Source organism: Cygnus olor, chromosome 1 (genome assembly GCF_009769625.2).
Source record: "Cygnus olor isolate bCygOlo1 chromosome 1, bCygOlo1.pri.v2, whole genome shotgun sequence".
NCBI lineage: Eukaryota > Metazoa > Chordata > Aves > Anseriformes > Anatidae > Cygnus > Cygnus olor.
In genome coordinates, this window is record NC_049169.1 from 35,488,501 (window position 1) to 35,513,186 (window position 24,686).

General features: G+C 43.4%; 1 protein-coding gene across 4 annotated transcripts in view; it reads left to right on the forward strand.

Annotated features, from left to right (window-relative positions):
* Nucleotides 1-24,686, forward strand: part of USP15 (ubiquitin specific peptidase 15) — an 81,758-nt gene that overhangs the window by 39,565 nt on the left and 17,507 nt on the right. For 2 of the 4 annotated variants that reach the window (XM_040552134.1, XM_040552151.1), the window contains exons 7-8: nucleotides 1,887-1,970; nucleotides 12,367-12,511. In XM_040552134.1, coding sequence (XP_040408068.1) covers nucleotides 1,887-1,970; nucleotides 12,367-12,511 — 229 coding nt within the window. Of the gene's footprint in view, nucleotides 1-1,886; nucleotides 1,971-2,745; nucleotides 3,107-12,366; nucleotides 12,512-24,686 lie in introns of those variants that run through there. The other 2 variants (XM_040552161.1, XM_040552142.1) reach the window with 2 other exon arrangements.

Here is a 24,686-nt window from a genome sequence, read left to right on the forward strand (position 1 = left end):
ATTTTTGCTTAGGAAATTCCTAAGTTGTTGCAGTTTGTTTATTTTTATTTTTCTGATGGATACTTTTGTCATTCTTTTTATACAGTGTTAAGGAACGGAAGGTAGGGCAGTACTTTCAGCTTTAGTGCTTATTGTCATTTCAGGGTTTTTTGTTATTCTTGTTTTCATCTTCCTTTTAGTGACTGGGGGGACTTCTGCCAATATTGTTAACAAGTTTTCCAACAAGCATTGAAATATATTAGAAGCTCTGAAGAGCTATGAATTAATTCCACTCATCTTTGTGCATAGGATTTAGCAACATAAGCAGCTGTAAGCAAATAGAAAGGCTGCACACCTCAGGGTTGTAGGAATCTCTTACTGTTTTACATGTCATCACTTCATATTTGATAGCAAATGCTGAGTTTTAACTAGATATTTTATCATACTGGCAGAGCATCACAGCAAGGAGTAAAACAACTGTCATTTTCTCTAAGAAACAAATTATTTTTAGTTTTTGGCTGGAAACCAGATTTTTATTTGTGTAATTCATTCTGGTTTCTTTGAACCATTAGACAACAATTATTATGCATCAAGTTTCGAACTTTAAAACAATATTGCATTAGAATTTGGCTTAAATTATAGAAAAAGCTTCAAATTTGTTCTGAAAATTTAGGTTTCCATTCAAAATGACTCTGTTCAAATACCTTCTTTAAAATAACGAATGTGCATAATTTAACTTTTGTCTTGAATTCAAATAGGGCTAAACTAACTTCAGATTTTTATCTTGTGGACATAGTCTGTGTATTTTACTTCTTTGAAGATAATGCTCAAAGGATTTAGATTGATAATGGAAATCTACAGGAAAGCTTTTAAGTAACATTTTTCTTCGTGTGGTAATACAGCTTTTCTTTTGGAAGAGGTTTATTAATAAAAAGTTTAAAATAAATGTGAAAATGTACTTGGAAAAATTCCCTGTGTAAATATGTCTATCTCCTTGCAGAGCTTAGTGCTTCAAATGTGCTTAAAATATCCTGAGCATGCAGAATTTCTTGTCTTAATGTTGTGAGATGTATTTCAAAGCTTTCCAAGGACAGCTGGAGCTTTATCCAACCCAGCTGGAGTTGCACAGGGCCCACAAAAAAAAAAAAAAAAAGGTGTGAAGATGCCTAAAAACCATTGAACCTTTTCCATAGTTTTCTGTAAGATCTAGAAAAGGAAAGAACAAGCGGAAAAAGTCAGCAACGTTGCTGTGTATTGTATTTAATTGTTAAATTAAGGGGGTTTTTATGATTGAAATATTCAGTATTCTTATAGTTAAGAAGAAATTACTTAACCAATAGGGATGAGCATTGATGATACTACTTTTGGCTAAAGGGGTTTTAAGGCTTACTTAATATTCTGCATAATATCCTGGAGTTCTTTTAACAATGTTAATAGGGCTAATTTAATGAAATGGTTTCATGCTGCTGTTAAACTAACCTTGGAATATGTGTCTTAAGCATTTCGATGTCACATCTCAACATCCATTTATGGTTAAATGAAAAATCCCTAAAATTTTTATGTTAGAAGACTTGCATTCTAGGTTGTAGAACATCAAAATATCTGTTGTCTTACTGTAAACTGAAAGCATTTTTTTTAGCACAGTGGTCTGTGATTTTTTTGTTTGCTTTTTGTTTTAATAGCACTATTTCTTCAACATGATATGAAACTGTGAAACTTTTTAAGTTTTAAAAAATGGGTTCTGAGAGATGTGTGTCATGAGTATTTTTAGTGCTTTGCCCATTTAAAAAAATATATATATTTCTTTTCCATGCTTGTTTATATGCATTGCTCTTTTGTTAGCTTGCTTTCAAGGTTTTTAATATCTCAGCATTTTTATCTAATTTGCCATTTTCATATTTTTAAAGGTCCCCAGGTGCATCCAATTTTTCAACTTTACCAAAGATCTCTCCATCTCTATCAAATAATTATAACAACATGAACAACAGAAAGTAAGCAAATATATCTTAAAAACTTTATTTAATTGAATCACCCCAGTGTGATATAAACAGATTTCCATGTTACCTAGCTTAAGAATTTTGATTTGTTTGGACAGTATTTGGATTATGAATTGTTACTGGTCGCTATTTTGCAGTGTAGGTGTTGTAAAGCATGATAGCAGGAAACAAAACTCAATTAAAATGTTTGGTAACTCTTAGCCCTCAGATGCTAAATACAATGCTGAGCACTGTAATAAAATATATAAAAACTTTATTTAGATTTTTATCCTTCCAAAAATACATTATTATACTGTCTAGTTTTAGATGGGGAACAAAAAAGTATAAACTGCTTGCAGTTGTGATTGTTGGGTTTTCCCTTATTTATTGATTCTAAGGTATTATGGCAGCATGTATGATAGCGCACACTGATTTGAGACCACGGCAGCTGAATTGTTTTAGCTATAATGGTTGTCATAGTAATTATAGCCATGGATTAACTATCAGCAGCATAAATTCTGTGTCTTAGTGCTAGGAGACTTCAGAGATCTGTTTGCAATTGATGTGCTTAAGTATTGCAATGTACAGAAGCTTAGCAAAAGAGACTTCTCACTTTTAAAGGTTTTCTCCTTTCTGTGACAAAGTAGAAATTTTATAAGGATTGTGATAAAAATCTAAAAGAAGAGCTTTCATATTCCAGTGGCCAACTTAGTGTGTAATTTTTTTTATATGTGGCAACTGTAAAAAGTTGGTGAATATAGAAAAATATGGAATTATTTCACTTTAACAGATACTTGATAGAGCATCTTTCAAATACTTGACGCCAGAAAGCATCCATCTCTAATGTAAGCTGGGAGATATTAAAGAGGCTTATTCTTACCATTCCTTCAAATTGAAAATACTTTTCCAAACACGCATTATGTGATCAAACATGAAGATGTTAAGTATTAAAAAGGTGATACAAATATTAAATATCTTACACAGTATCTTCCAGTTAAATACTGCATTTATCAGAAGTGATTTTTCATAAGGGGTGACATGTCGCTTGTGCTTCTACCAATTGTGAGTAGCCCCAAGTCTCAGCTGAAATCCATGTAATTAACTGCTGTCTGTTGTACTCTGTGAGTGTGTAGTAAATAAAAAGTGTACAGTATCTATTGTTTGAAAAATTACTTGACTTTAGTTCTCAGCTAGAGGCTCAGCTCATCTCTTTCCCCCATTGCATATGCAAAAGACAGTTGTAATGCCAAAAGCGAAGCTCAGCAGTCACTATTTCTTAGTGAGGTCCCATTTTAAATTGTCAGCATTTTTTTCTTTATTTATACTTAGCGTCTCTGTAGTGATGCTTTAGTTATTTCTAGGAAGCAGGTTTGAAACCTGTTGCCAGCTCTTGCAGCTTTTAAAGACAGTTTCCCCACTTGCTTTAGCTGATTTTAATTTTTGGTTTCTTTTCAAGCCAAAATGGGAGCTGTGGTTGTGGTTTTTGGTTGTGGTTTTGTTGTTCTTATTTTTCAATTTGAGGATTTTCAACAGAAATGCATGTTTAAAAGGAAGTGGTGTAAAATTGAGATTTGATGAGGTATTGTTTATTTGAAGTGCCTTAAGTATAACATCAGAAAACTTAAATTAGAAATTAGGTGTGTGTGCTCTATAGTGTTATGAAACACCAGCCATTTTTCTATGGTAACTCAAACCACCGTATATCTGACAGTTATGTAAAGCAGATACTCAATTCAGAAGCGTGTATTTTTCCTTATAATGCAATAATCTATTTATGATGAGTTTTTAAAATATATTTTTAAAAAATCCACAGATTTACAATTTGCTAAAATATATAATACAGGAAAATCTGTAGCAGAACTTCTGTCAGAATGTATATTCAAGATGGACTAGGTCAGTAAAAGAGAAGTCATATCCATCAATATACTATGTACTGTTACATGAAGAACTTTTGTCTTCAAAAAGTACATGTATTTAATTACATAATTCTGGGTTAAGAGCAGTTTTCTCCTATTTCCTACACTTCTCCCAAATACCTCCTTTTCTAAGAAAGTACTTTTTCTTTAATTTATGCTATCGTCTTTTCACTGCTTTCTTAAAAAACTACTTAGGTCAGCTTTGCCCGGAATTTATTTTCATGTTTATGCCTTTATTGTCTTTTACATTTCACATCATATTCAGTACAAAAGCAAAATTAGGCATTTGTGGCTTTCTAAGATCCATTGGCACCTCTATATGGATATAAGACACAGTGACTCTAAGAAAATACCAGCATTTGTTTTTGAAGATAATTTCAGCTGACAAAGCTGATCTGTGAGGCAGAAAAAGCAAACAGCAGGTTATCTGTAGCGATAGTTAGAGATGATAGTACTTTACAAGTCTGTTGTTGCAGTCATTATAGAGTGGCCTTGTTAATAAAATTTTGTTAACATAACACTGAAAAGCGTCATGTTTCTTTGTATGGTATACATTTCTATAAAGTAGAATATAGCATAAAGTTTTGGATTTTGTTTGTTTGTTTTGTTTTGTTTTAAATTACTGATCATAGAATCACAGAATGGTTTGGGTTGGAAGGGACCTTAAAGACCACTCAGTCCCAACCCCCTGCCATGGGCAGGGACACCTCCCACCAGACCAGGTTGCCCAAAGCCCCATCCAGCCTGGCCTTGAGCACCTCCAGGGATGGGGCACCCACAGCTTCTCTGGGCAACCTGTGCCAGAGCCTCACCACCCTCAATAGTAAAGAATTTCTTCGTAATATCTAATCGAAATCTATCCTCTTTTAGTTTAAAGCTGTTACCCCTTGTCCTATCACTACATTCCCTGATAGAGCCCCTCTCCAGCTTTCTCACAGACCGCCTTTAGGTGCTGGAAGGCCACTGTAAGGTCTCCCTGGAGCCTTCTCCAGGCTGTGAACAACCCCAACTCCCTCAGCCTGTCCTCACAGGAGATGTGCTCCAGCCCTTTGATCATCTTTGTGGTCCTCCTCTGGACTCTCTCCAACAGGTCCATGGCCTTCTAATGCTGGGGGCCTCAGAGCTGTATGCAGTATTCTAGGTGGGGAAGTATAAATTTAAGGATGTATAAATATTAATTGCATATCGTCTGTAGAAACACTTTCTTCTTGTTGTACCTGACACACAAGCAAATAGTATGGGGAAAGTGATGTTTTTAACTATAGATGAGAATGCTACCTTAATCATCTTTCTCCAGATGATCATGAAAAATATAAAAGACAGTCGTAGTATTTGCATAGTGACATGCACTTCTGCTGCATCTCCAAAAACTGATAGAACCTAATTATGCATTTGTTAAAGTGATAGGTCACAAAAACACATTGGCAATATGTTAAAATGGTTGAAATATTATAGGGCTGTGTAAGTATTCCAAACTTTTCATCTTCTGAGTTCATTCTTGCTGCTCGCATTCTTTTTGGAGCACTGCACTGTCAAATTGTGTCATTTCCAAAGCTAGCGATGCTATTCCAAACTTTTCTGTACTGAAGGCACACTTCACAGAACTCCAACTATACAATGGGTTCTCTGCGTTACTGTATCATAATCTGAAATTTTCTGGGAGGTTTAAAGGCATGATACAAAGGCTGTACATAAAAGTAATTTCAACTGTTGGACATTCAACTCAAAATTTATAAATTTACAGATAAAGGTAGGTTTCTGAATGACATTGTATTACCATTTTCACTACCCCAAGAATTCTGGCTAGCTGTTCAGGGGTCTGAAGATTCCCCCCACCTCCAGGTCTTGCCTTGTTTTTTGAGCAGCAATTTCTTTTAAGAGCCTTCAGTGTTTTCTTTCCATTCTTACCCTTACTTGATTGCCCCCATTCTTGTACTACCCCTTTGCTTTTCTGTGATTTATTCCTTTCCTTCATTACAGGCAGCTTTCTAAAGGTTTTTCAGGAAAAGATGGTGTGGGGGCACATTATGAGAAGTTATTTTTTCTAGGGCATTTCTGTTTGAATAGTTTATGTAGACTTGCCTCTCATCTTGTTTTCCATTCTTAGCCATTTACTACTGGCTGTTATTAATCCTGTATTTTTGTCCAGTCTTAAAGGAATGAAAAGAAACACAATGCAGTTTAAACAAAAATAACTTATAGAAAAAATGAAGTTTACAGACTCTAAAAGCTATAAAGAGAAATCTCCTGGTCTCCTGCATATAGTAGGCACTGTATTTTGCTTGGTGAGTTTGGATGAAATATCACTGAAACCTGAAAGCTTCCGCATGTATGTAGTATTTAACTCAAAAAGAAAAGGGATTTATGGGCTTCCTGGTATCCTCTACAGTCCATTGATGCCCATTATGATCGTCAGACTAATTCCTAAATCAGGTAGTACAGTTAATTCACCAGTTAAAGGACTATTAATCAAGATTTGGGTGCCTTTTGAGAAGAAGAGCTCCATCTCAGTCATGAGCTGTGAATGTTTGATGCAGGAAACCTGGGGTGCATTTCATGGTCTAACACTGTAGGGTTGCATGCAATAATCAAATGGGTTCCTGTGGCCTTTAAGCTTCAACCTGTGCTGGGAAGACTTTCCAGAACATACGTGCTATCGATAGGGTCATTTGAATGCCAGTATTTGTGGTGGCAGAATAAAAGTCCTGCTATTTGCAGGTCACTCCCTTTTATCCTTATTTTCAGTGCTGTTTCTGCTACAGCTGCTGCCTGCGCTCATCCTCCAAGCTTTGCTAGTCCAATGCAGGAACTGGTGCTAGCAGGGAAGATGCAAGATCTTTGTCTGATGTAAATGGGGCATGAATATTTCAAGAATCTCCCTGAAGGCTGCAAAAGCTTTACGATGACCGAAGTGTTGATCCCTGTTTTCTGATTGACCCAGAACTGATTTCTACTTGGTGAAGCCTGTTATGAAGGTGGTGGGCCAACAGCTTTTTCCAGAAGCCCTAGTCCTTGGATGGCTTCATTCCTCCACACCCACTGGTGACAGCCCTGGTATCAGCTTGGGAAAGTGTTTGGCGCTGCTGGGAGCTGTGGCAGGACAGGTGGATGAGCTCTTCATAGAAAACCACAGTGATGCCTGTGAATCAGGCAAAAAGTCTGGCTCCTGATCCCCAAGGCTGGGGAGAGCCCCAGAAGGGTGCTGGTGGTTTGTTTCTTGTCTGATCAAGGTGGGGGTGCTCTCCAGGATGAATGAGTTCAGTCCCACTCCGATGTCCAGTTAGAGGGAGAGAATTTTTTAGTTCCTCATTATCCTGCCCCTTTTGCTCCCATTTAAAATGAAATCCAGTTGGGTGTTTCAGTGTGGCTCTTGTTGCCCTGGCAGGCTAGGACACAAGACCAACCTTGCTTGCTTTGTCTCTCCTATTGGGGGCACAAGGCTGCTGATCAGACACCCTGACTGCTGTTCCTGGCTTTGCGAAAGCCTTTTTAAACAAAGGTTTCCCCTTTTAGTGCTTCACTCTCCTTCCTCTTACTTATTTCAATGCTGTTGTGTTACAAAGAGGGTAAGGAGTATCTAATGACTCCCACCAGAGGACCCTGCTCTCAGCTGAAGCTCCTAACTCCCCCCTGGTGGATCAAGTATATGATTTATAAAAGGTGTACTGCAGGGCACATAGATAAGACACCAGTTATCCAACTGGGAGTGCAGATAGGGAAATCACTAGATGTGCACTCACGTTGTACTCTACAATACACAGTACATGCGTGTGTGTAAAGGACATGTTTCATTCTAACTCCATTTCATGTTTCTTCTCCCTCTTGAGGAGTGCTGATGTCCTATCTTTATTCCTCACTTGTGATTTGTAAGGAGTTATCAAGATATCAAGTTATCAAGTGCTGTCCTTTTCTCTCTTGTAAGAAGAGAGTGCTTGAGCCTGTTGATTAAACACATCCCTTGCTTTTCCCTGTTCAGGCACGAATTTCCAGACTCAGACTCTGAATGTAATTTCTGTTCTTCCCACACCACATGTGTGTTGCAGAATTTTACCATCACATTCCAAATGTGCAGTAAAAACTTCTGCAAGTTATTAACAGTCGTGATGGGTACTTCAGTTTTGACTGCTTTAGCTTTTTGGATTGGTCTCTTTTGGTTTTGTTGGTGGTGTTTTCTTTTGTTAATGAGAGATTCTAACCCTCGGAGATGTGGAGAAAAATGGGTTGAGGCAGGATTGCATGGGGCAGCCTTTCTCTTTGGCAAGTCAAATGGCCCAGGGGAGCCAGCCCCAGAAAAGGGGCCCTCAGTTCCCCCAACCCTCCTTCTTCTTCCACGTGAGAGCATCTTCCAGGCCACTCCCAACACAGCCGCCTTTGGCCACGCATGGGCCACTCCATCACAGAGGCTTGCTGAGGTCACAGTGGCCACCACTGCCCCACCTTTGCTCCGGGCCTTATAAAACAGGACCGCTGCAGGTGGCCCACCATTCGCTGAGCTTCTGGGCCCTCTGGCAGCCAGCTTGTGTGGCGGGAAGACGACCAGAAGCAGTAAGGTGAGCGGCAGCCTCCTCGGTGTGAGAGGACAGCGATGCGGTCCAAGGAAGCACCGAGCAGGAAGGCAGCTAACGAGAAGGAGAAGTGTCGTGGGCAGAGGGATAGCGCCTGCAGCACAACTGACACCAGTGCTCAGGGGACCTCTGGCGCGCAGCCCACAGACACTTACAGGCGGTACCACTGGCACCGCAACGACGCAGGGAACAGGCCGCCCCCTCAGTCATACCGCGACAGGGGGCCTGGGCCTAACCATCGGCGCAGTGATGGTGTGGAGCGAAGGCAGGAGTGTCAGCTGGACAGCTGTGTGGAGCACAGGCGTGCCTATCATCCAGAACACGGTGCGGGACCCAGCCATGGCCATAAAACAGATGGCAGTGTCAAATCCATGCATGGAAATCAACTGGATGGTGGCATGGGATCTAGACATGGATCTGGATGACCCCCTGGTTCGGCACCCTGGCCTGAAAACATTCCAGATGCAAGGCATCCTGTTTGGGCAGTCCTGGGCAAGGACTGGCTTATCCTCGTGCCAAACACCGTGGAGCCCATGGAGATGGATCCACCAAAAGATGTGGAGGAACCAATGGAAGTGGATCCACCTCGGCCAGATCAGACCTGTGACTACCCTGGCATGTCTTCACTCTGCCATCAGAGCGCACCAGCAGCATCGCAGGAGTGCCCAGCGAGCTCCCTACTCATTGCGCAGGCTCCATCCCAAGCATTAGCTTGGAGCCACCAAACACCATGGATGTTGTACAGGTTTACCTGCAAGATGTCCCGGCAATAAAGAACTGTGTTGCCGATTCTGAGGGGTTGCGTGAATGCTTCTTTCCCATCCCCCAGCCCTTGTGCGAGAGGTGGCATCCCTTCCGCACAGAGCCTCAAGGAAGTGTGCAAGAGAGGACCCAGCTCCCTTCGGGCTCCTGCGCTGGGGTGACAGGAGGAGTCCCCGAGGGCCACCATGCACCTTTAACATTTATGAAAATAGACTGAGGGGTGAAAATAGTAGTGTGTAAGCAATTATGGGTGGCTAATTTCTTATATTAGGAGTGAATTTCTATATCTGAGTAATCGGTAACGACAGACATGGAGAAGGCTGAGGTAGTCAGCAACTTCTTTGCCTCCGTTGCACTGGTAGACGGGCTTCCCAAGTCTTTCATTTCCCTGAACCCATAGATTGAGGCTGAGGGATCAAAGTCCCACCCACTGTAAGTGAAGAGCAGGTTCAAGACCACCTGATGAATCTAAACAGGTACAAGTCTAGGGAATCTGATGACATGAATCCCAGGGTCCTGAGGGAACTGGCTGATGTAGTTGCCAAGCCTCTCTCCATCATAGTGGAAAAGTCCTGGCATTCGAGCGATGTCCCTGGTGAGTGGAAAAAGGGAAATGTCATGCCCCTACTCTTCAACAATTAAAACAAAGAATTGAACAAAGAGCACTACTCTTCAACAATTAAAACAATTAGGAGACATTTCTTCTCAGAAAGAGCGGTCAGGCATTGGAAGGGGTTGCCCAGGGAAATGGTCAAGTCACCGTCCCTGGGGGTGTTCAAGGAAAGGTTGGACCTGGTGCTTAGGGACATGGTTTAGTGGGTGACATTGGTGGTAGGGGGATGGTTGGACCAGGTGATCTTGGAGGGCTTTTCCAACTTTAATTTTTCTATGATTTTTCTGTGATTCTGTTTGTTCCCTGAGAAGAAAAATAAATGAATACACCTGACTCAAGGGATGAATATGGTAACCATATTCTCTAAAACCCTAAAATGTACTTCTGTGGACCAGTACAGAATATGAGATAGACATGGCTTTCCATTTTAAGTAAACACTGATAGTTTATATTTCTTACAGCAGACCAACACTGGGGATCTGTCTGCATTACAGTTACCTTGAATTACAATATCATGATGTTACTCAGCTAATTTAAGGAAATCTTTCACATGAATGCACTATAGCCAAAAGACACCAGTTGCATTTCATAGCTTTTTAGTTCCCTCCTAAGGTAATGGTTCTTAAAGTTGGGGGTTGGGGGAGATGTGGAGAAGAAAAAAGGAGAGTTTAAAAAAAAAAAAATGTTTATTATCCCTACTAAACCGATAAAGCTCCTAAAGTTCCCAAAGAGGTCTCTCCTGATAACCATGTGAAATGCACGCTCTTTGAGTCATATGCGGAAAGCAGTAGCAAGCAAGCAGGGATGAGAGTAGAGGCTGACCGCGTACCCTGTATGTGTGCAGTTTGTAAGGAGCGCATTCCTTTGCACCAGTGACCAGACTGTGCTTTTTCTTCCTGGGGGAACTGAGGCTGCCGGCTTAAGAGAGCTGGGGTTGGTTGCAGTAGTTGGGCTGCAGTTACCAAGGGGAGACAGAAGGTCTCTTTTCCCTGGATGAACCCAGGTCGAACGATGGGGGAGGGCTGACCACAGAAACAAGCTTGAAAAGGGTAAGGGGGCCCTGGAGTTCAGGAAATATCTTCTCTAAACTAGGTCAGAAGGATAGAAGTTAATGTTAAATTGAACGGGCAGAACTAGCTTTACAGGGGTTTTGCATGGAGGATGGCCAGTAAATGCCATATAGCCAATTTTGGGGCAAGACAGAGAGTGGAGAAAATGTTTAAGTATTGAAAAGGGAGGTATGGATACCTACGGATTAGAAAGTTAACTATTAAATAAAAACAGATATAAAAGTTTGAGAACAATGTCTCTAAGGATGGTAGAGCTATAAACTACACAGATTTGTGAGGCCATCAAAATATGGGGCAAATTTCTTCCCCTTCTGTTTGAAATTTTCAATAAATCTTGTGATTAAAACAAAACAACTCTTATTTGTGAAAAGTGAGTAATTATCCACTGTGAGGACAGCTGGAATGCAGGTGGATGTAAAGTGTGTTACACTATTGAGAGGAATAACGGCTGGAGTATATACCAAGGGACACTGCTGCATCCTCAGACTTCTGAAATTATAAATCTCAATCATTTATCATGATTGATTATTTTCACTGTGTATTTTTCCCTGTCATCCTTAACAGTTAGCTTTCAGATTTTTTTCGCGTTTCTTCTAATGTGAACAATGCTCAGTGACTGCAGAAATGCTCTCAAACTTTAGCCAAAGCTATCAAGCAGATTTAAGTATGGTCAGTGCCTGAAATTGTTTAAGGAAGAGTTTAACCTTTCTGTTTGCTTGTTTTAAACATCTGTGATATTGCAGAGCATCCTCTTACAAGATTCTTCTGCTTTTCTAGTGTTCTCCAATATGTTTACTTTACTTCTTGGGGGGTTCTTCTGTATTTAGTATTTGCATGATTTCACCTGGAAGCAAATTGCTTTGAATCTTGTTATTTTATCTATTTCAGTCCAGGTTTTCCAAGTAGATGTGTCATAGAGATCGATAAGGAAATTGTTACAAGGCACTTTGTGCATTCTTTTACCTCTAAAGGCTTTCCGGCATTTGCATGCTGGATTGTGTAGCCCTAGCATGGAAGCTATAAATAGAATGCCTGATGCAGTGAGGCAGCTATGCCACAGTGGCCTTGGAAATCTCAGCTCTCACCTGTAACTCTGCATTCACATTCCCACTGTCCTCGCTCTCTTGCAGTAGCAGGATGCAAAAGAGACATAAATGATTGATTGCTGCTGGTGGTGTCTAAAGTCTGAGTGTGTTAAATTTGATGGAGCAACGAAGAAAAGAGTAAGCTGTGAAGCTGCTCCAATCAAAAAGGGGTAGGGATGTAATAATTGCAGTTATTGCAGTACATTAGATTTTGGTTGTTTGCAGAGGTGACTTTTAAACTGAAATTAATGTAATTACCAACATTAAACTTTTTTTTTAAATCCTTTCTTTTTCACAGAAGTTGCTTTAAAATTTGTCATCATTTAATGTACTTGTATGTGTGGAAGTACTATAGAGAGTACATGTTTACATTTTTAAAAGATGTCTTGTTTTTTTACAGTGTGAAAAATTCAAACTATTGTCTCCCATCATATACTGGTTATAAGAATTATGATTATTCAGAGCCAGGAAGACACAATGAACAACCAGGCCTATGTGGCCTGAGTAACTTGGGGAATACATGTTTCATGAATTCAGCAATTCAGGTATGTACTTTAGAATAAAATGAGCTTGTCTTATTATTTGGAAACAAATATGTTATTATATCTTGCCGTATTTGGAAACTAACATTAAAAGACTCCATTAAGAAGCAGGATAGGATTAATACTGAGAAATAATACAACTATATTGGTGTATTGGGAAAATCGATTTATGTAGCTGCGTTCATTGTTTCCCATGTTTCTTGCTGTTGTGGTTTAGCCCGGCTGGCAGCCAAACACCACACAGCTGTTCGCTCACCCTCCCCCCTCCCTCTCTGGGATGGGGGAGAGAAACGGGAAAGTGAAGTCTGTGAGTTGAGATAAAGATAGTTTATTAAGACAGGAAAATAATAATAACAATAATAATAATAATAGTATTATTAATAATAATGTGTACGAAACAAGTGATGCACAATGCAATTGCTCACCACCCGTTGACCGATGCCCAGCCTATCCCCGAGCAGCCGGCCCCCCCACCCCGGCTAGCCACCCCTATATATTGTTCAGCATGATGTCAGATGGTATGGAATACCCCTTTGGCCAGTTTGGGTCAGCTGTCCTGGGTCTGTCCCCTCCCAGCTCCTGCTGCATCCCTAGCCTGCTCGCTAGCAGGACAGAGCGAGAAGCTGAAAAGTCCTTGGCTTGGTGTAAGCACTGCTCTGCAACAATTAAAACATCAGCATGTTATCAGCGCTCTTCTCATTCTAATCCAAAACATAGCACCCTGCCAGCTACTAGGAGGAAAATTAACTCTGTCCTAACTGAAACCAGAACAGATATCCACCCCTTGTTCCATACCATTTATGTCATGCTCAGGTTACACTCTTTCCAATACCTTCTAATTAATCACCATTTTCATCTATGATATATAGCAATCATGGTAGTGATGACATACAGTGTTATATAATAATTTACATACTATAATTCAACTCATGGGCTATTCTCACCCAGTATTAGGTCCCCTTGAGGTACACACCGGACCTCCCCATTCTTTTGCATTACCCACCAAGTGCATTCAGGTCCCTGAGCAAAAGCAATCCCACGAATGGGTTTGCCTTTTCCTGAGGCAGGAGTAGCCCAGACTGTCTTACCCAGCATGTTTCTTACGTGCACTACAGGAACTTTATCCCCTTCTACAGTGCGTAACAGGTTTGATTGGGCAGGTCCAGCTCGGTTGGCAGATCCTCTAGTATTGACTAGCCAGGTGGCCTTTGCCAAATGTGTATCCCAATTTTTGAATGTCCCAGCACCCATTGCTTTCAGTGTAGTCTTTAACAGTCCATTGTATCGTTCAACTTTCCCGGAGGCTGGTGCATGATAGGGGATGTGATACACCCACTCAATACCATGTTCTTTGGCCCAAGTGTCTATAAGGTTGTTTCGGAAATGAGTCCCATTGTCTGACTCAATTCTTTCTGGGGTGCCATGTCGCCATAGGACTTGCTTTTCAAGGCCCAGGATAGTGTTCCGGGCGGTGGCATGGGGCACAGGATATGTTTCCAGCCATCCGGTGGTTGTTTCTAGCATTGTAAGTACGTGGCGCTTGCCGTTGCGGGTTTGAGGGAGTGTGATGTAATCAATCTGCCAGGCCTCTCCATATTTGTATTTCAGCCATCGTCCTCCATACCAAAGAGGCTTTGACCGTTTGGCTTGCTTGATTGCAGCACATGTTTCACAATCATGAATAACCTGTGCTATAGTGTCCATGGTCAGGTCCACCCCTCGGTCACGAGCCCATCTGTATGTTGCATCTCTACCTTGATGGCCTGAGGTGTCATGGGCCCATCGGGCTATAAATAATTCACCTTTATGTTGCCAGTCCAGGTCCACCTGAGCCACTTCAATCTTAGCAGCCTGATCCACCTGCTGGTTGTTTTGATGTTCTTCAGTAGCCCGATTCTTGGGCACATGAGCATCTACATGGCGTACCTTTACAACCAGGTTCTCTACCCGGGCAGCAATATCTTGCCACAATGCAGCAGCCCAGATGGGTTTGCCCCTGCGCTCCCAGTTGTTCTGCTTCCATTGCTGTAGCCACCCCCACAGGGCATTTGCTACCATCCATGAATCAGTATAGAGATAGAGAACTAGCCACTTTTCTCGTTCAGCAATATCTAAGGCCAGCTGAATGGCTTTCACTTCTGCAAACTGCCTCGATTCACCTTCTCCCTCAGCAGCTTCTGCAACTCGTCGTGTAGGACTCCATACAGCAGCTTTCCATCTCCGATGCTTTCCCACAATACGACAGGACCCATCAGTGAACAGGGCATATTTCTTCTCATTTTCTGGTAGCTTGTTGTACAGTGGGGCTTCTTCAGCACGGACCACCTCCTCCTCTGATGACATCCCAAAGTACTTGCCTTCTGGCCAGTCCATAATCACTTCCAGGATTCCTGGGCAACTGGGGTTTCCTATTCGAGCCCGCTGAGTAATCAGTGCAACCCACTTGCTCCATGTAGCATCAGTTGCATGATGTGTAGAGGGGACCCTTCCTTTGAACATCCAACCCAGTACCGGCAGTCAGTGCCAGGAGGAGCTGCGCTTCAGTACCGACCACTTCCGAAGCAGATCGAACTCCTTCATATGCTGCCAATATCTCCTTTTCGGTTGGAGTGTAGCGGGCCTCAGATCCTCTGTATCCCCGACTCCAAAACCCCAGGGGTCGACCTCAAGTTTCCCCAGGTTCTTTCTGCCAGAGGCTCCAGGTGGGGCCATTCTCCCCGGCTGCGGTGTAGAGCACATTCTTTACATCTGGTCCTGTTCGGACTGGCCCAAGGGCTACTGCATGAACTATTTCCTGCTTAATTTGTTCAAAGGCTTGTCGTTGCTCAGGGCCCCATTCAAAAGCATTCTTCTTACGGGTTACTTGGTAGAGCGGGTTTACAATCAGACTGTAATTTGGAATATGCATTCTCCAAAACCCCACGACACCTAGGAAAGTTTGTGTTTCCTTTTTGCTAGTTGGTGGAGACATAGCTGTTATTTTGTTGATCACATCCATTGGGATTTGACGACGTCCATCTTGCCATTTTATTCCTAAAAACTGGATCTCTCGTGCAGGTCCTTTAACTTTATTTTGTTTTATGGCAAAACCAGCTTTCAGAAGGATTTGGACTATTTTCTTCCCTTTCTCGAAAACTTCCTCTGCAGTGTCACCCCACACAATGATGTCATCGATGTACTGCAGGTGTTCAGGAGCCTCCCCCTGCTCCAGCGCAGACTGGATCAGTCCATGGCAAATGGTAGGGCTATGTTTCCACCCCTGGGGCAGCCGATTCCAAGTATATTGGACTCCCCTCCAAGTGAAAGCAAACTGTGGCCTGCACTCTGCTGCTAGAGGGATGGAGAAAAATGCATTAGCAATATCAATTGTGGCATACCACTTGGCTGCCTTTGATTCCAGTTCGTACTGGAGTTCTAGCATGTCCGGCACTGCAGCACTCAGTGGTGGCATGACTTCGTTCAGGCCACGATAGTCCACTGTTAGTCTCCACTCACCATTAGACTTTCGCACTGGCCATATGGGACTATTAAAAGGTGAATGGGTCTTGCTGATCACTCCTTGGCTCTCCAGTTGACGAATTAGCTCGTGGATGGGAATCAGGGAGTCTCGGTTGGTGCGATATTGCCGCCGGTGCACAGTTGTGGTAGCGATTGGCACTTGCTGTTCTTCAACCCTCAGCAACCCCACAACAGAAGGGTCCTCTGAGAGACCGGGCAAGGTAGACAACTGTTTAATGTCCTCTGTCTCTAAGGCAGCTATGCCAAAAGCCCAGCGGAACCCTTTTGGGTCCTTGAAATATCCTCTTCTAAGATAGTCTATGCCAAGGATGCACGGAGCATCCGCGCCAGTCACAATACAGTGCTTTTGCCACTCATTTCCGGTTAGACTCACTTCAGCCTCCAATACAGTTAACTGCTGGGATCCCCCTGTCACGCCATAAATACAGATGGGCTCTGGCCCTTTACAGCTTGATGGCATTAGAGTACATTGTGCACCGGTGTCTACTAAAGCCTTATACTTCTGTGCGTCAGACGTGCCAGGCCATCGAATCCACACAGTCCAATAAACTCGATTGTCCCTTTCCTCCCCCTGGCTGGAGGCAGGGCCCCTCTAGTCCTGGTCAGAATCTTCGTTTCTGTGTTTAAAGGACTGCCTGCTGGAAGTTGGAGCAGCAAACTTTTCAGAGAACCCCTTTTTCCCGATTGGTTTCTTTTGCAACTCACGTACCCGTGCCTCTAGGGTCGCAGTAGATTTTCCATCCCATTTTCTCATGTCCTCTCCATGGTCACGTAGGTAAAACCACAGGGTGGCGCGGGGTGTGTACCCACCATATTGTCTTCTTTGCACGGATGCACGTTTACCCCTAATAGCCGAGACACTGGTTTGTACAGGTGGGGAAGAAAATAAACTCTCTTTAAGTTGGTGGACCTCTTCAGAAAGTTTCTCCAAAGTATTCTCTTTTAGTTTGTGGCCACTGGTTCGTTCAGGTGGGGGGGAAGATAAATTCTCTTTAAGTTGGTGGAACTCTTCAGAGAGTTTCTCCACAGCCGAGACGCAGGCCTGTAGGGAAGAGGAGAGATTTCCTTCGTACTCCCGGAGCTGTTTAGCCATGTCACCCACTGTGGGTGCATCATCATCTTTCCAGGTTATTATTGCCAATGTGCTGGCCCATGATGATGGTGCATTCCGTACAAACTTCCGCCATATGGGTCGAGTACACTGGACTTCATCTGGATCTGTGGATGTTTGTGCGTCGTCTAGGTCCTTATAAATTACTTCCCGTACGGCTAATTCCCTCAGGTACTGAATTCCCTTCTCCATGGTGGTCCACTTGACTGGTAGACATACAAGTTCTTCCTTGAAGGGATACCTTTCCTTCACAGCTGACAGGAGACGCCTCCAGAGGCTGCGAGATCGTGCTCCATCTCCAATTGCTTTGTCAATGCTTGCATCTCTAGCAAGGGATCCCAACCGCCTGGCTTCCCTGCCCTCTAATTCCACACCATTGGCTCCAGTGTCCCAGCACCGGAGCAGCCAGGTGACAAGCTGTTCACCTATACAGCGACCAAAATCTTTTCGCACATCTCGTAGCTCACGCTGGTATAGGGTTCGGGTAGTTACTGTTGATTTTTCGACATCCTCACCCTCATCTTCATCCTCCTGCACATTTGATGGCCCAGCCTCGTCTTCTCTATACCCAGACTTAGCAGAAGACTTTCTGCGTTCTAAACGACCTGAGTCTCTATACCGTTTTTTCACCTTGTCCACAGGGGCAACTTGCACTGCTACAGTTTGTTTCTCTGACCCAACCACAGGGTCTGCCACAGGGGTTGGAATACCCTCTGCAGGGGCAACTTGCACTGCTACAGCTCGCTTCTCTGACCCAGCCACAGGGTCTGCCACAGGGGTTGGAGTACCCTCTGCAGGGGCAACTTGCATTGCTACAGTTCGTTTCTCTGACCCAGTCACAGGAGTGGGAGCGGCTGCAGGAGCTGGAGCATCTGCGGGGGCTGGAACGGCTGTGGGAGCTGGAACTGGAACGGCTGCGGGAGCTGGAACTGGAACGGCTGCGGGAGCTGGAGCAGCTGCAGGAGCTGGAGCTGGAACGGCTGCGGGAGCTGGAGCTGGAACGGCTGCGGGAGCTGGAGCTGGAACGGCTGCGGGAGCTGGAACTGGAACGGCTGCGGGAGCTGGAGCAGCTGCGGGAGCTGGAGCTGGAACGGCTGCGGGAGCTGGAGCTGGAACGGCTGCGGGAGCTGGAACTGGAACGGCTGCGGGAGCTGGAACTGGAACAGCTGCGGGAGCTGGAGCAGCTGCGGGAGCTGGAACTGGAACGGCTGCGGGAGCTGGAACTGGAACAGCTGCGGGAGCTGGAGCTGGAACGGCTGCAGGAGCTGGAACTGGAACGGCTGCGGGAGCTGGAACTGGAACAGCTGCGGGAGCTGGAACTGGAACGGCTGCGGGAGCTGGAGCTGGAACGGCTGCGGGAGCTGGAGCAGCTGCGGGAGCTGGAACTGGAACGGCTGCGGGAGCTGGAACTGGAACAGCTGCGGGAGCTGGAACTGGAACAGCTGCGGGAGCTGGAGCTGGAACGGCTGCGGGAGCTGGAGCTGGAACGGCTGCGGGAGCTGGAACAGCTGCGGGAGCTGGAGCTGGAACGGCTGCGGGAGCCGGGACTGGAACGGCCGCAGGGTCTGTCACTAGGTTGATAGTAGCATCAATTGCAGCTCGATAGGCACAAGCCAGACCCCAGCACACCACAGTGGTTTGTGTCACTTTGGAACTGCCAGAGTCATGACACCTTTTTTTCAAGCATTCTACCAGTTTTTTAGGATTTTGCAGTTGTTCAGGGGTGAATGTCCAAAACACTGGGGGTGCCCACTGCCCTAGAAACCTGCCCATATCCTCCCACACTCCCTGCCACTCGCAACTATCCCGCCTCAAGACAGATCTCCGGATGAGATTCCTAAGTAGTTGTTTAACCTTAAACAAAACCTGAAGCGCATTCAGGAGACATAACAACAAGAACATGCTGGTCTGAGTATCCCAAGGATATTCAACATCTTGGAGAGCTACCGTAACTAGCTCGCGGGATAAGAGGGTGGTGAAGGAGGAAGGGAGAGTGAACAGGTAGGAAAAAATATCTTCCCCTGTCCCCTCCACAGATTGACTCCCTGATGAAAAAAGGCAATAGGTGTAATTGCTAATAGTTTCTGAGATATGGTTTCCGAAGTATAGAGTCGACGACAGTGCTGAGTACAAATACCAGGTTAGAGTCATGACCAGATATCTCATCATTTCATAAGCCATCGTTACACCACACAGTACCATAACAATCTTAAACCAGGGCCCGGAAAGGATAAACAGCACGACAGGGAGCACATACAGAAAGTAACTTGCTATAAAACTCAATTTGGGAAACAGGCACAGCAGACTTGAGATTAAGGCAATCAACATTGTGACTAGCAACTATTAAGCAGGTCGAATACTTATACCAATTTTAGTTTAACACACTCTGGTCAAATCTGTCGATATCTCAACCCTTCGGGCCCCACGTTGGGCGCCAAAAGTACTGTTGTGGTTTAGCCCGGCTGGCAGCTAAACACCACACAGCCGTTCGCTCACCCTCCCCCCTCCCTCTCCGGGATGGGGGAGAGAAACGGGAAAGTGAAGCCTGTGAGTTGAGATAAAGACAGTTTATTAAGACAGGGAAAAGAATAATAACAATAATAATAATAATAATAGTATTAATAATAATAATGTGTACGAAACAAGTGATGCACAATGCAATTGCTCACCACCCGTTGACCGATGCCCAGCCTATCCCCGAGCAGCCGGCCCCCCCCACCCCGGCTAGCCACCCCTATATATTGTTCAGCATGACGTCAGGTGGTATGGAATACCCCTTTGGCCAGTTTGGGTCAGCTGTCCTGGGTCTGTCCCCTCCCAGCTCCTGCTGCATCCCTAGCCTGCTCGCTAGCAGGACAGAGAGAGGCTGAAAAGTCCTTGGCTTGGTGTAAGCACTGCTCTGCAACAATTAAAACATCAGCATGTTATCAGCGCTCTTCTCATTCTAATCCAAAACATAGCACCCTGCCAGCTACTAGGAGGAAAATTAACTCTGTCCTAACTGAAACCAGGACACTTGCAGTGGGGAATGTCGTCACTGTCAGAAAGAGATTTGACCAGCATTTTAGATGAATGAACGCTTAAGTGGGATTCATTGATTTTGTAATGATTGCCATGCAGGCGTGTTTTGAAAAATACTTTTTCATTTTGAGATATGCTTGTGTATTGGTTGTAGAGCTAAGGTGTCAAAAAGTAGATGACCAGTGGATTACTAGGCCTTAATTTCTAATCAATTGTTATGGGCTTTTAGTGCACGGGTTAACATGGAGAGAACTTTCAAATATATTTCCGCATCACCCCTGTCCTTTGAATAGTTGCTGTTTCATAGATGGGATATTTTACAGGAATTTAAAAGCTAGTTTCTTTGCTATGGTTGCAATAGAAATACTAGTATACCTGTACTCCTGCCAGGACAAGAAAAAAAAAAGTGGAATGACTACTTTTTTTTTTTAAGTGGAAGCTGAAGTAGGATAATCACAGAATCACGGAATGGTTTGGGTCCAAAGGGACCTTAAAGCCCACCCAGTTCCAACCCCCCTGCCAGGGGCAGGGACACCTCCCACCAGACCAGGTTGCCCAAAGCCCCATCCAGCCTGGCCTTGAGCACCTTCCGGGATGGGACACCCACAGCTTCTGGGCAACCTGTTCCAGTAGCTCACCACGCACACAGTGAAGAATTTCTTCCTTATTTCTAGTCTAAATCTACCCTTATTTAGTATAAAAACATTACCCCTTGCCTTGTCACTACACTCCCTGATAAGGAGTCTCTCCCCATCTTACCTGTAGGCCCCCTTTAAAGGAAGTTTGCTATGAGGTCTCCCCAGAGCCTTCTCTTCTCTAAATTAAATTCATTAATTATCAGAAAGACCCAGTAATTTGTTTCTGTTTGATTCTGGAACTCAAGTTTTTGTCACCTTAACAGTCTTAGGTCAAAGAACCATGAAGTGTATTTAAATTCTTTTTCATGTTTTTTCCTATTGAGTATAAGGATCCTGGGTCTTTACCAAGCATACTTCATATTTAATCTCCATAGTCATCACAGGGGTTCCTGACTTACGTTGAATTTCTTCTTTAGCCTGTTCAGGAAAGAAGTAGTTTCAGATACGTTTGTAAGCTAAGTTTATGAAGTTGCTGAAATTTGTTCAGAGGAAGAAATGTTCCAGAGATACATAGCCTATGTAGGTTTTCTATCATTTTTTTTGTATATAAAATCAAAGAATAATTTGGGTTAGAAGGGATCTCAGAATGATCATAGGTCCAGCCTTCTGCATGCATCCATTGATTGTAGTCCTGTCACCGTGTACCTCTGAGAAGTGTCTGGCTCTATATTGTCCATAGCCTCCCATTAGGTAGCTGCAGACAGAAATGTGCTTTAGGAGAGTGGAAGATAGACCAGGGGGTCATGCTGCCATCCAGAGGGACCTCCACGGTTTGTATAAAAGTGCTGAAAAGCATCTCATGAAGTTCAGCAAGGAGAAGTGTAAAGTCCTGCATGTGGGCAGGAAAAGCTCCAGGTACCAGTAATTGTTTGGGGCTACACAGCTGGAAAGCAGCTTTGGAGACAAGGATGTAGACATCCTGGTAGACACTAAGGGGAACATGAGCCAGCAATGTGCCTTCTCCACTAAGAAAGCTAATGGTATAGAAGGCTAATGCTATTCTTGGCTGCATTAAGCAAAGTATTGCCAGCAGGTGGAAGGAGGTGATCCTTCCCCTCTACCTAGCACTGGTGTGGCTGCACCTGGAGTATTGTGTCCAGTTCTGGGCTCCCCAAGTACAGGAGAGACCTGGACATACTGGAGAGAGTCCAACAAAGGGCCACCAAGATGGTGAAGGGCCTGGAGCACCTCTGCTATAAGGAGAGGCTGAGAGAGCTGGGACTGTTCAGCCTGGAGAAGCGGAGGCTCGGGGAATCTTGTCAATGTGTATAAATACCTGAAGGGAGGATGCAAAGAAGACGGAACCAGTGGTGTCCAGTGCTGAGACAAGAGGCAGTGGGAACAAACTGGAAAACAGGAGGTTCTGTCTAAACATCAGAAAGCATTTATTTACTGTGCAAGTGACTGAGCACTGGCACAGGCTGCCCAGAAAGGCTATAGAGTCTCCTCCTTGGAGATTTTCAAAAGCCACCTAGACGTGGTCCTGGGCAGCCTGCTCCGGGTGTCCTTGCAGGGTATTGGACCAGATGAGCTCTAGAGGTACCTGCCAACCTCAACCATTCTGTGATTCTGTGAATAAAATTCTGTATGTAACCTCTCTTGATTATTGAATTGCATCATCATACTACTTACTATAAAGTAAAAAATTAAGAGTATGTTTTCGTGTCTAGTGAGTGAGTCAGAATCAACTCAGAGGCTTAAGAATATTCTTAGTACATAGCAAAACACTTTTTTAATGAATCTTCTCTATCAGGCTAGACTGATTAAAAACAAAGCTAATTTTGATTGTAAAACAGATAAGGTTCAATTTGTATACATGTAGATATAAAAACTTTTAGGTGAGAATGATTAGCATGGGTTGTTGTGCTTAGGTATCTTATACAGCTTACTACACTTTACATCAGCATCCCACTGTGTTAACAGGATTTCGAAAATATATTCTGACGTTTACATTCCAAAACAAGCCAGCCTTCATTGCTTTTCATTTCTGTCTAAAGAATCGAGTGTTTAAATAAGAATTACAAGAAACTGTAGTGTAAGTGAATAAACAGAATTTTGCTGATTCACAAGACAGTGCTGTGGTAAGAAAATTAAAAGGACTCGTGTTTTTTGAGCAATGCAGCTTTTAGTTTGGCTTGCTACCATTCATTTGTCCTTGGCAGTACATTTATTTCAAATACATTACTTGGCAGCTTTCTTTGCAAGGAAGTGTGACGTATCTTTCAGTTCTATCTACTATATCTCTCAAGGAAAGGATTTTTCAGAGTTTAATGTTATCCAAGAAATCCATGAAAATGCTTTTTATTGGGAGTATGACATGTTATTAACATGCTACAGTTTCATACACTGCAAAGTCTACTGTCTTTTTCCTTTTGCAACCACTTAAATTTTGCATTTTTTCCAATTATGTTTTCAGTTACACTGAAACTGTAGATTTTACTGTGTTAATTTGCCATTACTTCTACCTTCTACTGTTAATGGGCTAACATTTGCTTATTCAGGCTAAAGGTATTTCGTGCTTGCTTAGTAATGTGTAACACCTATGGCCAAAGCGCTGTGAACACATTTGATCTTGGAAGCAAAGAGGGGATGGGCTCAAAGGGGGGGGGGGGTGTTGATTGGAAACAAGGGAATTGTGCTTGGGAATATTGGATGCTGTAGTCTTTGACCTGGATGATGGAGTATGCCGTACCCTTGGCAAGTTTAGATATGATACAAAACTGGTAGTAGTGGCTGACACACCAGATGGGTGTGCTGCCATTCAGAGGGATCTCCGCAGGCTGGAGAAATGGGCAGATAGGAGCCTCATCGAGTTTCATACAAGAAAATGCAAAGTCTTGCATGTGACAAGGAATAACCCCCGGCATCAGTACACACTGAGGGAGGAATGGAGGCCCACCATCTGGAAAGCAGCTTGGCAGAGAAGCACCTAGGGTCCTGGTGAATGAAAAACCGAGCATGAGCCAGCAATGTGCCCTTGGGGCAAAGGAGCCCAACAACCTCCGGGGCTATATTAGGAGAAGCACTGCCAGCAGGTCGAGGGAGGTGAGCCTTGTCCTCTTCTCAGCACTTTACCCTGATGAGACGCACCTGGAGTGCTGGGTTCAGTTCTGGGCTCCCCAGTACAGGAGAGATCAGGATGTACTGGAGCAATTGAAAGGTGACAAGGATGATTAAGGAACTAGTTAACTCTGTCATTAAATAGTTTGATGTAGAGTTTTAAGTGCTGGAATAATTTCCAGTTACAATCATGTACGTTCTGTTGCAAAAGCTCTGTCTTGATCCCTTCCATTCAGTCAGTGCTGAAGTATATTCAATGTAGCTTCCTTGAACAGAAACAAAGAATAGTTTATCCACTTCTGCTGACTCCCACTTTTCTCTGCTCTTCGTTCTACCCACCCAGCACTGAGATTGCATTTTCTGAAGTATTGCCGTACTGCCACCTGTGGATCTTTCCTATGTATTGCTTTGCCCTTTTGTGTGATAATAGTATTAAGATCTTAGTGGGTAAAGTTTTTTTTTCTTTTGCTGTGAAAACCTGAGAATTCACAGTTTTCACTTTGTGAAGCAAAAATAGGAAAAGAATTAAAGTATTTTTTAAACAAAAACACTTCATATGTTTTTTTATAATTTTTTTGTTGTTTGTTGTTGTTTTGTTTTGTTTTTGCCATCACTATGATTATGTATACTTCTGAACAACAGTTGTCGAGAACTTTGAAATGGAGTATTTCAGGAAATGTCTTCAGAAGGCTGAAAAGCATTCCTTCTATGGTTAGTTCATAGAATCATAGAATGGCATGGGTTAGAAGTGACCTTAAAAATCACCTAGTTCCAGCCCCCCTGCCATAGACAAGGATGCCACCCACTAGATCAGGTTGCCCAGGGCCTC